Here is a 15,962-nt window from a genome sequence, read left to right on the forward strand (position 1 = left end):
ATGAATCTATTCTAAAAAATTATTGAGCTACTATGATGAAAGAACCTTGGTAGACAGTAAAGCATTATACATTATGAAATAATTAATTTCAACATTGAAGTATCTTTCTGTGACTTTGGCCAGAACAGGTTTACCAGAATGCTCATTTTTAGTCTGGCCACACTTTCTATAAATTTCCAAAGGCTTTGGAATTGTAAAGTCTGAGTCTTTGGTCACAGAAAATATGTCTGTAATTTTAAAAAACTACAAGTAGGTAAGCATAGTCTATTGCAACAATAATTAAACACTAGCAATTCTATCTTGTGTTGCAATTGCTTCTTTTTGAAGATACCTTATTGCATTTCGTGAAGTAAACATTTTTTCAAAATGCATCTCTTACAAGTATTAACTCTTTCTTATATTTTTTGTATTTTATTACAGATTACAATTTTGAGTATTCTAAATTGTTCATGTCTAAAAATAACAATCTGAATGAAATATTGAAGTGGTTTCATGACTTCAGGGATTTATGCTTCTTGATTAAAGTTGACAGTACTGTTTTCTTTCGAAATGGTAGCTTTTGATGGTTGTATGGTTTTCTCTGAATTGCAAGTACGTTTCTGCAGCTGAAGAATGAATCATGCCCCCAGTCTGCTCGCTCTGGTAACTGCACAGCTGTTGTTGTGCAACCCACTTGCAGTTGGTTTTGGAGAGTTTGCTGATTTCATCTTCCAGCTAGAGATGCCAGGAGTAGTCTACTTGGTAAACATGGGCAATAATAGATAGTTTCAAAGGAAAAAAAAAAAAGCATTTTGGAAGAACAAAGACAAGTTTTCCTATAGCTTAGTTTCTGCTATGTGTTTCGAAGTTGCTAATCCCCTAGCAGTCTGCAGACGTAGAAAAAGACAAATTTTGAGCCTCTCAAAGCATGAGTAGTTTTCAACCCCTTTTTTTTTTTTTTTTTTTTTACAACTCTCACTGTTCATTACTGCAAGCTTTTAAAATAAGCTGATTCATGAGAAACTCATGTAACAAAACCTTGCATCCCTTATATGATCATCCTCTGTTCCTGATCCCAGGTAACCCTGGTCCTCCCTCCCACAGATGCCTTCAGCTTCAGGTTTCAGCTCCCTCTTATTGCCGTGACCCATGTTGCACTGCTGTCTTGGCCTGGAAAGATTCTTTTGCTGGTGGCAGGCACTTGCATGACAGGCCAGCTGGCAAGCCAAAGGAACAGATCACTACTTTAATCCTGTTCTAGTATTTCCTTAATTGTAGGAAAAGAGCAAAAAAATTCAGGACTTTCTAACCAATAATTTTGATTTCAGACAGTTGCATATCTATCTTCTGTGCCAAATTCAACTGGGATTGACCACTACGTTCTCAGCAGGGAAGGGGAAAACCAAGAGGTGGACACCGTGGTTGCACAAGTCCTGTTTCCTGATGGTTCTGTGGCTTTAGAGAGTCTTTCCATTTGTGACTGGTTTTGACTTTTTTGACCTGCTCTGGGCAACTGGGCCAGCAATCGGATTAGAATTATTCAAGTGGAAGAGGAAAGAATCCAGTTTTTGTGAATGTTGGTGTTTTCTGCATTTGTGTTATTTTCTCTGGCTTATAACGATAGTGCTTTTCTCATCAGGGGGGTCAGCAAAACATAGTCCATATATACAACATGCTGTATGCATGCTCGCACCCGGTTTTGTTTTCATTTGTTTTGCCATAAGGTTCTAATGGTTGAACTAATAGGACCACAGCATTGCAAAGTACATTAGCAGAGAAAAGATTTCTGTAAATTGGAGGAAAAGGATCATCTGTTAAATCAGTGAAATAATCAGTGCAGCCATAAGCCCTGTGGACAGACTTCTTTTGGAAACCAACATTGCTGGTTTAAACACACACTTTAATTGGCTTTTCTTTTGTGCAGTGGCAAGGCAGTTTTTCCTATTGAGTCTGTCCCTGCAGTAAACAGAGAACTCCAAAACCACTAATATTATGCGCCTCAAAGATTAACGCACGGACACTGGTGATACGTTTTATGTGCTATTTTGTTTTAGACCTTACTTGTCAAAAAGGGCTAAGTGTTTTTACTACACATAAAAATGTGTTCAAGAGATGAGTCTGTTGTAGTTCAGAAAAGAAATGTTACTTGGCATACTTTTATGCTAATCTAAACAGCCATCTCTTCCCTCTCTCGATGCTTAAGACCTGTCATTAAGTTTTGATATGTGATGTTATTTTACAGCTGGTTTTTTATTCAGTTTTTTGGTTGTTTGGATTTATTTTTTTTTTTTGCTCTAGTGTCCACTCAGTGAAATCTTCATTACAGTACCATGCATTGAGGACCATCACAGCAAGGAACGTTTTATGTTAGTCTTTTTGCCTATTTGATTCTCTTGTAGTGCTTCTTATTCTGAAAAGCAACATTTAAGTATCGCACTAGAATACGTTTATGCTATAAAACACAGATTTAAAAAAACAAACAACAAACTATATTCTTCTCTCTGAGCTTTGCTAAAGGTAGAAAGATCACAAGATCGTGAGCCTGACTGAAGTTATTGTTTATTGCTAGAAACCTTAAGTCTGACTAACCCAGGTTTGTTTATTTTTCTTTTCAGAATAGGGAAAGGATTTCAAGGTGTCATGAAAAGGTGGGGGTTTAAAGGCCAGCCTGCTAGCCACGGCCAGACGAAAACTCACAGACGTCCTGGAGCAATATCTACTAATGTGAGAATTCTTATTTCTTCTTATTTCCTGATGTAAACGTTCTTCAGTATTTTTAGAACTGCTTTCTAAAATCGAACCATTTCAGAATAGCTAGCTGTTACCAACTACTCTGTGGTGGCAGAGAATCGCAGCTGCTTCAAAGTTGTTCAGAAACCTGTATAATGAACAATACAGATAGCTGTTTTCTTAAGCCTCAATTTACTAATATTCTGTATTGCTAGTAAGTGAGCAAACACATTTTAACTGAGCAAATCGTGGTATTTTGTAGTATACAAGAGAGAAATAGTCTTAATGCTTCAAAGAGAGCTCTAAGAATCTTTTATCACAGCATTTATAGATTGGAAAGGGTTTACTTGTTGTTTTATACTGCAGATATTGTACTGTTCTTTGGAATCCTAGTTGCTTTTATCACCTTGCCTGGCTTGTATAGCTGCTTTATGGACTCTCTCATTCCCAAAATAGTTTTTTGACTGCTTAGCATTTTTAAGCAGAATATTTTTAAGTTTCAAATTATAATCAATATTAGTTTAAAAGCTCTTTGGAACAGGTGCATTTAAAACGTTGACCCTATAGAGGTTGCACAACGTTTAGGCAGAACTGGAGGATTTTTGCAAACTAGGTTTGTTACACAGAATTAAGACCAACTGAGTCACAGTACTAAACCTGAATTGTCCGTAATTTTCTTGGAGAAATTAAAATAAAAATGAAAAAAGGATTAATAATGCTTAAGAGAATAGTTAAAGCAAAAAGGCATCGGGCAACAACAATATTGTAATTGAGACCGTAACAGCATACAGTACTGATTTATAGTCCTTAATTTCAACTGGAAAATGAATTCTACACCTGGCACTGTTTTCTCTGAAGACCAAAGAATGTAAATATTTGAACATACAACACTTTGTTTTAGCAGATGGTATTCATCATTACAAAATAGCCCCTCTTTACTTTTCTTTGAATTAGAATTTCCTAAGCAGTAACACTGCATGTAATTTCACAAAGTATGTAGAAGGGGAAATAGTACTGGAAACAGCTATGATGAAAAGGAAACGAGGTGAAAGGATGCAATAAGGGAAAAACAATGCCTTGATTTTTATTTTCTAGTCTAGTGTTGACCACCTCAGTGTCTAGTCATCCTGCATAGTTTAGTACAGAATCATGCCCTAGAACTTTATTGCAGTTGATTTCCTGAAATCATGATTTTCACACAAGTTTAAGAAAAATAAACCTTATTAATGAATAAGAGAGTGGTGCAGGCAATTGAAACAAATCCCTGGATAATACTGTAGAACTGAAAAGTATTGCACTTTTGCATTATTGCACTGCCTTTTCTTTTCCACCTTTGTTCTCCAGGTTATACCCAGCCAAACAAAAATGGGGTACAGAAACTAAGCAATAGCGGGGCATGTAATTAAAAATTCTGTTCTCAAAAACACATGCTTTAAAAAAATCTGGTTTGCATCAGTATAAAACTTATTGATTAGGGAGAGGGGAGAAGCTATAGTGTACCTTTATTTTGGCAGCCTTCCAGGGCAGGACTGCTCTGGAGCTCTGCAAAAGCATCCACAAGTAGTTTAGGTAAGTTTGCCAGTTGTTGTGGTCTGTGGTGTAGGTGAGCGTCTTGTATTGACTCTCTTGTGTTTGACTCTCTAAAACTTGAGTTTTAGAAAAAAACCTTTTCTTGCTTTTCACTCAGTGAAAATATGGGATGAGTGAAGATCTTCCTCTGAATCTAGGCTCATTATGTATTAAGCGAAGCTAGAATCCCTTTGATACAACAGTATTTATAGCAATTTTATGATTGAATTCAAGTATTTCCAATAACATACTTAACCTCCAGCAGGAGGTATTTAAAATGCTAATCAATATTAGATATTTTCAGTATTAGATATTTTCAACATTGGACATACCAGCATATTTTCTTTCCTGCTCTTAAGTTTGTAGATGTACCTCTTGCAGTTACATGGTTTTTCGGCCCTGTTTTTATCTAGAAAGCTGCCAAAGTTTATCGTGGAAAGAAAATGCCTGGTAAAATGGGTAACATCTATAGGACATCTTTTGGATTAAAGGTGAGTTCTGAGTGTACTAAAATGTGCGTATGCATTGCCAAGCAATGGACTTAGCCCTGTAGCCTTGTGGTGGTGAACTGTCTGTCATTTCTGTCAGAATCCAGACAAGTGCATCTTGAAGTAAGCAAGCTGGAAAGATAACAGCAGCAAATGTGTGCTCCTGTCTTCTTGTGGGTTATAAATAATTTATCTGAATTCCCTTTGCATATGTGCAGTCCCTGGAGACTGGGATTTCAGGTGATACTTCCATATCTGATGTGTTTTTGACTGTGTCCCTTGACTTCCGCCTTTGAAGTGGGAAAACAGTCAGGCTTTTGGTGACCTTCAGTTAATGTTTTCATGCCTGTTCCACTTGTTCAAACCCAATCCAAGTCTGAGTTCTCTGAAGCACTGACTTTATCACGGTCCTTCACTTTCATGTGCAAAAAGGGGATTATAGTTTCTGACGAGATTATGATGTGTACATAGCTGCAGCATTTCCTGGGCTATTACAGCTCTACAGCTACTATTCTGTCTCTGAAGGCCATCTCTGCGGTTTGCACAAAAAGCATATTAGCCTCTAGTTTGCAAACAAGTGCTACTCTCTGCTAACTAAAACTAATGTTTTGTAACAGAAAATGTGTGCGTTCAGTTGAGCACCTCCTAAAATTAAGAAATTAGCAAATGGTCGAAGTAATGTTTTCATGAGCATATTTGTTTTAATTTGTCACCTGCTTGGGAGCTTTGGCAGGTGTCATGCTGAACACGGGGATGCATTACCAAATATTGGCTGATCACAAGCCCTTTAAAACTCTTTAATAGACTCCTGCACTGGAAAGCTTGCACTCAGAGTAGCACGCAACTGAATTTTGTGGTGACTTTGAACCCGTGCAGAACATTAATCTTCCCCAGAGTACCACCTCCAGTTAATGAGTTAGTGCTTTGCTGGACTACTGTTTACAAAACCGGGAACAGCCTCTAAAATAAGCTCAATGACTTTTTTCTGTCTCCTAGGTGTGGAGGATCAACACAAAACATGACATTATTTATGTAAACGGGTCTGTTCCAGGTCACACAAATTGTCTGGTGAAGGTATGTTTGCTAGTTTCAGCTTACCGGTATAAGTGACTCCTAAGGTCTCTCTGACTCTCTTCTTATAAAAGGAAAAACATTGGGTGAATGCAGTCTTCTTTTCTTCAGAGTCCCATCTTGTACTATTGAATTAAAGGGCAGTAGGATCACTTCTGTAGAAGTGAATGATTAATAGGGGCAGTGGGTCACCACTTGGTCTAAACAGCTCATTCTTAGCTTTGCACTGAGGTTGTGCACCCGTGTAGCCCATGATGAATGAGCACAGTCACTGTAACCCTGTGGTAAGTGTCTCAGGGCTAGGTCCATCCCCTTTTAACACTAACCTGAGTGAAGGGAATGATGATGAGATTTCCAGAATATTATTTAAGGGTTGTATTCATCAACAGAAGTACACAGTAAGCACAGCTTTAAAGGTTTTTTTTCAAAGCATTCCAATACACAGTAGCAGTTACCTTTCCAAGGAGCTGCTGAGGTACAGGAGGAGGCAGCTGGAGTTCACAATAATGATACGAATTCCCTTTGCAATCAGTATAAATGTGTCAGTGTTATTTTCTTTTATGTTCTACAGAATTAATTTCAAATTTTATGGAGATTGTTTCAGTATTGTCTATGAAAAACTGAAACAATGAGGAGTCTAATAGGTGTTCTTACGACATAAATAATTGACATCAAAGCAAGAAAAGTACTTTTAAGGATTATTTTCAGAATAGCCTTTTCTTTCTATGTAGGTATATTCTCCACACCTGCAAGCACAAATTACTTGGAGGAAGTTGATTCCTTTCTTACAGGGTATCAAGCGTCTCTATTATGAACTATTGTAAAGACTTTGTTGTATATTACCTATATATCTGATATATAGTTTAAAATTCTCATAAGTATTGTAAGGATTTAAATGATCCAGTTCTTGAAAAGTTACAGGGTTCAGAAAGTTCAGGTGTTTTCAACTAGTTTATTTTGGTTTAGTGAATTTTTACTATGGGCATCCAGTTTCCGTGATGTATTTCCGGGTCATGGAGTAGAACTCCAAAGTTACGGGGCATTAAGTAAAGCAATCCTAGCTTTCAAGTAGGTGTTTTACACACAGAAAATGAAGTTGTTTGAAGTTGTTTTGTCGGAAATCAGGCCTTTTTTAATGAGTGAGATATATCTCTAAACTTCTTTGGTTGTACTGTCCAGCCCAAGCCTGGAGAATACATTACATGTTTCTTGCCCAAGATAGTGAAAATGAGCTAACAGGTGTCCAGAAGAAGTAGTTTTCAGGATAAATTCAGCAAAATTACTGGGCATGACATCAGTGACATGAAATTAAGACTGTAGTTTGACTGACTTTTCATCTGTGTATCAGACTGAATGACCTTTTCTTCAATGTGTTCTAAGTATTTTTTCAAATCCTGAGCCATGAACCTGATTGCTTTATGTTAGTCTGAGGTTTAATTAAGTGTGGATTTATTGTAGGATATTATTTTTAAGTTATAACATACATATACAAGCAACATAATGTAACTGCAAAAATTAGTAACGTTTGATGCCCAGACTTTATTCTTTGATCTTAATAGTACTCTTAAGCAAGAGCTAATAGTTGCAAAAGATTGTGCATCTTGTTCTCCTAGTCCTGCTGTTAAAATCCACACTTACGTGGTTCAGTGGCCACTGCATGTACACATCTCGGATGTCTTATCTGCAAGGATACAACATTTTATGAAGTCACTGAGACTCTGAATACAGTACCTATTTTTACCAGCTCATAACTTTTATTCTAACCAGACTCAGTAAATTAATTTTTTTATTTCTGGTTTTAAGTGAACTAAGAAAACGAACATATATTAAACACCTGTAACACAAACTGTTTTTAAAAGCAAAGCTATGTCTGTTAATACCACACATTCTTAATCTCATTTAAACAAATCGATGTCCCCTTGCTAATCAGGCACTGTGCACTACTTCTTGGAGAAGAGCCTACTGGAAGTGTTACATGCTTTCTGTCATGGTTGGGTCACTTCCACCTTTTTCTTCCACCTTCTCTTTTTCTTTACTCAGACATTACTCTTGCCTAGGCTGGAAAGCATCCACCTTACCACCTTGGATTTACTGGTTTTGTTCTGAAAGCAGCCCTGCTGTTAGCTCAAAAATATCCTTGAGGCAGCAGTACTGCCATAGTCAACAACCTTGTTAATAGGAGACTGCTGGGCCAAGCCGCCTGAGCATATGCAGTAAAACAACTGTGATGACATCTGTGATGTGAAGAGGATAATGGACTTTGATTACCATAGCAGTCTGCTGCATACCATTTAAGTGCTTGCCATGTCTAGGGGTAATTTCTGTTCAGTTCACTTGCCATGGATGATGATTGGAACTTCACCCTAAGACCAGAAGTTAAAATGGCTCCGTTATGGGTTTCTTCTTTTTCAAGTAAACCTCATCTGTCATTATTAACTAAGTGGCAGAAGGCACTTTTGACTGCTTTACTAAGTCTTGTACATGATGTCTACAAGATGTAGAACCTGTATTAATTGTATTTGCAAGTTACCTATGTATGAAAATGTTTCAAGTCATAGTTACCTGCAATTTAGAAGTCCAGGTATCTTCACGTACGCGTTTTGGCATACGCATTTCAGAATTGCAGCTAATTCCATTATTAGAAATGAGGGTTGAGGATCCATTGGAAGAATGAGGGATTTCATCCCTTAGAGCTCTTTGAGTAACATAATACAATATTTGAAAGATCTTGATCAAAGTGCTCCACATGCAGACTTTCATAGCTTCTAAGTAAAAAAAAAACAACTATCCTGTTTTGAGATAAAGGTACAGTAGCAGGTATTATTGCTGTTAGGAAATAGATTTTTTAAAATCGTTTCCACTCACATATTTGGTATTTGGAGGGAGTATGTAGTCAGCACCAGTTCATTCCAGTTCTTGGAGCTGGTGAATCCACTCTGGTGTTTTTCTTGCATAAACCATAGGAGTTACACGTGTTAATTACAAAATCTCCCCTTCTATTTTCAAATGCATCTCTGAAGAGTAGAGAAAGCTTTAATTAAAAAAAGCATGCCAAGCAATACTATTTGGTATATGTATTCTCTAATTTCTGAGGGCTTTTTCTCCATTTAATCTTGCCACACTTATCTGTAGTGTTTTTAGCTTATGTCTTTTTTCCAGGGTCTGTTCTTGTTTGCATATAGACTTCGACATCCTATACGTTGTTGTATGTTTGTTTGGATCTGTAGTTGCGGAGAGAAATTATGGGATATTAAGGTTCGTAATTACTGTTCATTCCACTAAATACCTGCCTATATTTAGGTAGGACTAAAATGTAGGGGATGTGGATCTGTCTTTGAGCTCAAAGTGGAATGTCACATAATACTTTCCTCTTGTGTGTCTCTGAGAGTAAGGCATTGGTGTTCAGTACCCACTCTGTGTTGCTTGGTAACCATTAAAACCACAGTGCACCTTGAAGCATATATTTGTTTTGTATGTTATATATTTTTGGAAACTTAGTGCATCAGCACTGTATCCAGACTGAGATGAAGCACTTAGCTTTTTCTGCTGAAGATGAAACTTTAAAAATTGCACAATAGTAGGATTGATGGATTCCAGGTTTAATTAGAAATCAGGTTTCATTTGATATTGCACACTGAAGCATGCAGGTAAATAACTGACATAAGTAATGTTTCAAGCCAACCGGAAAACTAATCAAAAAAGCTTACTTTAGTATAGATTTCTTTCTCAATGACAAGGTCTAATACAATTAAGAAACTTTAGCACTCTGCTAGAAGGTATGGAATTTTGCTGTTACAAGAGTAATGTTGCAGAGTAAGCATCTGTAAATCATTGTGTTGTGCCTATCAAGGTGGCCTACCTCAGATAATACCTGTTTCTCTTGGTGCATCTTCTCAGGTTACAAGGCCTAGGGTTACCAGTCCGTAGGGTTGATCTTCTAGAAAAAAAACTTTTCTTTGGGAAGCTTATGACTCTCAAATTCTTTCCCAAGCGTATTATCAACAAGTTACCTCTTCTGTCATTCAAGAGAGCACAAGACTTACTCACTTTTTAAATAGATGCTTTATAATGGAGAGGATACTGTAGTATGGTATATTATAATAGAGTGTTATAGTTTATATTTGATAATGTTTTATACCTGTCCTAATTTTAAGGCACCTGATTTTCTTAGGACTTGCAATGTTGATCACTTTGAATATCTCACTTGTAGTGAAAGCAGAAGTCCTGGCAAATCTATGTAACCCATAGAGAAGTGTGTAGTAGTTTTCATCCTACTTACTTTGTGTCACACTTGCCAACATCACTGTCTGTGTTTCTAGCTGCTGCTACCAGAGTTGGGTCTGCTGAGCTCAAACTAGGGGCATACAGGAATAGCATCATGGCTTGACTTCTTTTGTGTTCCCTGTCCAGTACCTGTTGCCCCATGACAGAGTTGTGTGGAGGTGGTATTTTGGGGTTTGTTTGGGTTTTTTGGTTTGTTGTTTGTTGTTGGTTTTTTTAAGACAAAATAAGGATGGCCAGAAATTGATATAGTTCTTAAATTCAATATTCTGTCTAGCTTCAAAAATAGCATAGAAGCTGAGCTAGGTAATGTATAACAACCAGAGGAGACAATTTCTAACACTCTGTATATTTAAACACATTTTCCTGTTTAGCAAACAACTTGCATTCCTTGCTGTGGTTGCTGACGCAGCCTGAAGCCCTGTTAAACTGCAAATGTGAGCTGTGACTTAAGCATCAAGTTTTGATGCCTGTTTAAGACCATAAGAAGTATGTCGTGCTGATATATTTCTTAATTTGTATTTGTTTATACTACTCATTATGCTGTCAATCTATGGGACATGCATATGTGCAGTTTAAGTGTCTGCAAAACCCTTTTTGACTGTTCTAAACATTTAGTGATAAAATCCCAATCAGCTTCAATTTCAGCTTTCTCTAGTATTTTTCTCAATAAAAAGCTCAGAGAAGGTACTGCAGTATATATACACTACTATATACACTATCTACAGTATAGTGTACTGTAATATATAGTAGTTAAGCATGCCAAGTGTTTCTGTTATATTGAGCTATACAGTGAATGCTCTTATGGATTGTAATAACCACTTGGGCTCTGGGCCCAATTTCTTCTGTGGGTGAGAGCTAAATTCACAGGGTTTTAGTAACACAGAGCATTGAACTTATTCTGATGTCATGGGGTTCATCTTTTTTTTCCTTTTTTGCCCCCTCTGTTTTTTGCCCCCTCTTTCTGTTTCTCCCTGCCCTCACTTTTTTTCTCTCTCTCACGATGATCACATTGAATTTGTATTAGCAGGAAACATGCAGAAAAACATTTGTCTAAAGTTTTAGTGATGTCCTGTCCAAGATTTTGAGTTGTAGACATTTTTACTTAGGGCCTAAAAGCAGTTATGAGAGAAGTTTGTTAATTTTTTATACAGCCTGACCATAAAAGGTTACCAAAGCATTTGCTTGTAATGCAGTTTCAACGTAGAATGTAAAAAATATTTTGTGACCTTCAAATGATTGGGAAGGAAGAAAGTGAAATGTTATTTGCCACAGTTTTGTATTCTTTGCTGAGAGGCATTGTTTTCACAGAACCATACAATATCTCAAGTCGGAAGCGACCCATAAGGCTCCAGTTTTGGGGCCTTGGGCTTTTGACTCTGAGGAATAAGGTGAAAGACATTCAGTGGCAGTTTTTCCTTTTTTTAGGGATGCTCTCAGAAGGTTACTGGGAGAACAGGAAGAGCTGTGCTGGGTGGCACCTACTTCTTGCATGTATACATGCTTATACAGACAAGTGTCACTGCTGCTGCATACCATTTAGCTCCCTTATAATATTGTGAATTACTTTGCAGGAATCTGAGGTAATAAATACAGAAAACCTTTGGTATGCTGCATCCTTCATAAGTGGAAAGGAAGTAATTCTCTTACAGATAAATCATTCCATGTTTAAGTTGCTAATAAGTACTTCCAGATGTAAAATAAAATTCTTTTGATGTCGACAATAATAATATTAATACCTGTCTAACGACTTTTGAAACTTAGAAGGGAGAAAGAGGAACACTCATTCAGTTTGGTAGTGCTTCAGGAGTAGAACTTAAATTGCATGTGAAAGCAGTGAATGTAGAAGAAGATGGAAAAAGAAGAGTAGTTTTCACCAGTTGAAAGAAATACTGCATCAATTATACCGATCAAAAGAGAGAGCATATCAGAAGAAAATAATTTTAACATCGGGTTGGCTCGTGCTTCTGGGATCTGTCAAGCTTCTGAGGAGTTTGGAAGGGGCAAAATGAAGCAGTATTGTACTCTGAAAGCAACAATGGTCTGTTGAAAATGTTTTGTAAGAATCTACTTTAAGAATTCTTATAGCACAAGAGGCACTATCTGCAAAATGCCACTTGACATTAATATGTAAAATGCAATGTTATGGATGAACAGAAATCTTACATTTATTTAGATAAACTAATAGAGGAGGATGATTAGACTGTTGGGTTTGCCTTCAGTTAAGAGCAGATGTTTTACTCCTAAGTCCTATGATGGGAAGTCCTTTTAACAAGAGGAAAAAATTTAAATTCCTTTCACTTTCCAGGTGTCCAAAAGTCCCTATAATGACACAGCCTGTATATAGCAGCATACGTTATTGCACTGAGAATAATAAGTAACAAAAAATTAGACATGGAAAACATTTTCGTAAGATACATATGAAATAAATAAGTTATCAGAAATAAAATTATTTATTCTCATCGTCCTAATATTATTGTAACCCATGGAGAGACCATGGGGGTTTTTGCTGTTGACAAAGGCGGCTTATGATGTGTAATAGTATTAGGGAGTAAAAGAGAAAGGGGCAAACAAAATAACAGGTAACCGGTGAAGTTATTAAGACGTGTTTTCATATAGAAAAAGAAACAACAGCAACATATGGAAAGGGATGAATAACTGTTCAACCTCAGCAGTTCAGCTGGCACTGCTGGAGCTATCCGGCTCTGCTTCCTCCGAACTCGCTGCTGCTGGAACTGTTGCAGCAAAGGTCTTTGGACTTGGGCCTCAGCCTGGTTTATGCTATGTAGATGTGTAATGGAAATTGCTGTCTGCCTGGACTACAGGTACTTCAGTAGTTATGCATGGCAGTATACAAGTGAATAGAGAATGCTTTTTATAGGAGGGTGTCTGGTAGAAGAGGAATGATTTACTCTAAAAAGCTAAGTAGCCATCCTAACCAATACAATGTGTTGAGTCCTTCGTCCCCTCATTCGTAGCAAAAGGTTTCCTTTTGTTTATCAAGCCTGCAGTTAGAAAACTTGGAACTTCCTCAGGGTTGGGGAACGAAACAGTTTTTCAGAAGCTGAAGTTTAAGTCAAATTTATTGTGCACTTCATCTGCAGGAATCCTCATGGACTTTGGGAAAGGCTCAAGTAATAGCAGATATGAATCTGGGAAATATAGTGCTGCCAGAACAAAACTGTCAGTGGGCATAAAATTGTTTTATTTAATTGCTGGTATAAATCACCATTGTCTTACGTGAGGTTTTTGTCCAGCCAACTAAGAACAAGCTTCCTGTTCTGTAAAAGCCCACTGAAAAAATAAGAGGAAGATCTTATCTTCTCTCTTTTGTTTAATCTACTTGTAACTTTTTTATTTTTAATCCAGTTGAGTATAGAGGCTGAAAGCATTATTACAGCTGAGGAGGAAGATCATATGTAGCAATATAGAAATAAAGAATTTAATTTTAAATAAAACTTCATCGCTTGAGAATGTGTAGCTCTTTTTTTCTTCAGAGATACCAGCCTTCTATCTTCTACCGCAGACAAACTGCTTTTTGCTGATAATTCTAGCTACTAATTTTCTTCAGAGATTAGAGTTTCAGGGGCTAGATTTTAAATCTTTTCACATGTAGAGAGGTCAGTAAAGGAAAGTTATTTCTCTGTAGCACTACAGTTCTTGGAAATTAGCTCTCTTAAAGGCTTATGGTCTACAAACTTGGGTACTGATTCCTGGGTGAAGAATCCTAGATGGTTAACTCTGCAGTCACTGAATAACTCTACAGTTGCTGGAGGGACTGAGTGCAGCTCATGCACATATTTTTTCAAAATTAATAGCCATAATTAGTTTGTATGGTAAATACAAAAGCATGTCTTGGTTGTTGAAGAGGTTATTACCCTGGATAATATAACTTGCTATGTCATGCAGGAAAGTACTGTGGTATATAAACAGTTGAAACAAGCCATACTTACACAAATTTAATAACATTTTAAAATACTGAGCAATGAATTCACGAGAGCAGGTTTTGATTCTCTCACAGTATGATACAAGTGATAAATTCCCTTTCGGTTTTTTTTGTTTTATTTTGCTGGGTTTTGGGTTGGTTGGTTTTTTGTTTTTTTTTTTCAAAAACTCCTGAATGACAGGTACAAAATGTTAAATTCAGTAGCTGGGGTTGATGGTAAACAAACTGATGATTATACATTGAATTCTTCAGATAAACAAGTGTAATGCGAATGCTGTTGGGTTTTTTTTCTTATGCATGCAAGGTGATATCTTTAATTTCTAGTGTATCACTACCTGAAAGTCTTCTGGAAGATTTATTAACCCCACCCTTCCCCCTCCTGCTTTTTAGGTCAGAGATACGAAATTGCCTTCTTACAAGGACTGCAATAAAAACCCTCCATTCCCTACATTTTTTGCTGATGGAGATGAAAAACTACCAGAAGACTTGTATGATGAGGAGATTTTCCAGTTCACGGATCCATCTATCACATATGCATAATGTTCTTCACATCTTTGAAAAAACAGAATTTTGTTATTTCCATGAACTTTGCAATGCTATATAAGAGTAAACCTATGAATTTCAGTCTGACCAACTGACTTGAACACTTCAGATATTGCCATTTTGGTAGGTAATAAGATTTACCACTGTCAATTTCAAACTTGTATTTAAAGCAGCAGGTGAGACTGAGGGGAGGGTTGTAAAGCACACCAAACAGTGTGTCTGCAGTGATCTGTAGATCTTCTCTACAGAGCCTCTATCACAAGCTGTGAAAAGTTACGCATTGCTGGAAAACTGGTTTATTTGAAGATGGTTCCATTTAATTTTCTGAATGCTACCAAACTTTCTGTTTCTCTTTTGTGGAAAGTATTCCTGCCAGCTCTGATAATCAAAAAAACCTTTCAAATCTGCTTTGGCATCTGGGGGTCCAGATAAATCAGATGTGAGTCCAAATTCGTGAAGAATAACCAAAAATAAAACAGGAAAATGCATTGCCCTGTAGCAGCGTGAGCTTGTTTCCCTCTTTTCACCAGAGCTTTTTCTCTCCTTTTGCTTTTATGTTGTGTTGAGTTTAACATAGCAGATACCCAACAAATTTTCTAGAGGGAAGATGATGCCAACCACTGTCTGTCTCTTCAGAGGGTTCTGGCAGTGTGTGTGGTGAGGGGGTGTTCGGATGGGAAATGTTCAGTAACAAAGCAGCACTAAGACTGCGGTGGCCACCTGTTCGTCGCCTTCGCTGACAGATTGTTCTGAACTTCACAGAGGATCCCTTGCATGATCACTGGAGAAATATCTGCATCTACAGTTGTCTCTGTATTAGACTCTTATGCTGCTACAGGAGAGCTATTACAAGGAAAACAGGCCAAATGTGAAGGATTTGTCTTTATGATAATGCTTATTTTTCCTTTACACCCCATTCAAAAATAGTTGGAATCAATGCGATCCTTTTATTTTTCGTCTTATGTGATTTACTATTTACAAGTCTGATCTTTTGAACGCTATAAATCCTCTCACATACAAAAGCGAGTACCTGCATAACTGTCAGTGCCATCTGAGCGCTTGCTTACAAGCCCTGCAGTAGTTCAAGAGTCTGCATATACTAAGTTACCGTTAATACTGTGGCAGTGCTGTCTACTCATATTTGCAGCTTCATCACAGGACATCAAATATCTAAAGTAAATATGAGATTTCTGAAGACCTTATTAATACTCTCCAATTTAAAAGGTGATGTGCTTGTCATTATGGTGTGTCTCAGTGACTGAAGATGTCTTGACTTTTTTTGTGGTATCTTGAAAAAACCACATGCCATCTTAAAGAGGTAGTATATAGCTACTGGCTTGCAGTGGAGTGGGAGA

General features: G+C 37.1%; 1 protein-coding gene across 1 annotated transcript in view; it reads left to right on the forward strand.

The window, feature by feature from the left end:
- The window catches only part of MRPL3 (mitochondrial ribosomal protein L3), a 31,500-nt gene extending 16,405 nt beyond the window's left edge, over window positions 1-15,095 (forward strand). Inside the window, exons 7-10 of the mRNA XM_064444132.1 lie at window positions 2,595-2,703; window positions 4,692-4,769; window positions 5,763-5,840; window positions 14,455-15,095. Of these exons, the coding sequence (XP_064300202.1) occupies window positions 2,595-2,703; window positions 4,692-4,769; window positions 5,763-5,840; window positions 14,455-14,604 (415 nt within the window). The 3' untranslated portion in view covers window positions 14,605-15,095. The remainder of the gene's footprint in view (window positions 1-2,594; window positions 2,704-4,691; window positions 4,770-5,762; window positions 5,841-14,454) is intronic.
- The last annotated feature ends 867 nt before the right edge of the window (window positions 15,096-15,962 follow it).

Source organism: Phalacrocorax carbo, chromosome 2 (assembly GCF_963921805.1).
Source record: "Phalacrocorax carbo chromosome 2, bPhaCar2.1, whole genome shotgun sequence".
NCBI classification, from domain to species: domain Eukaryota; kingdom Metazoa; phylum Chordata; class Aves; order Suliformes; family Phalacrocoracidae; genus Phalacrocorax; species Phalacrocorax carbo.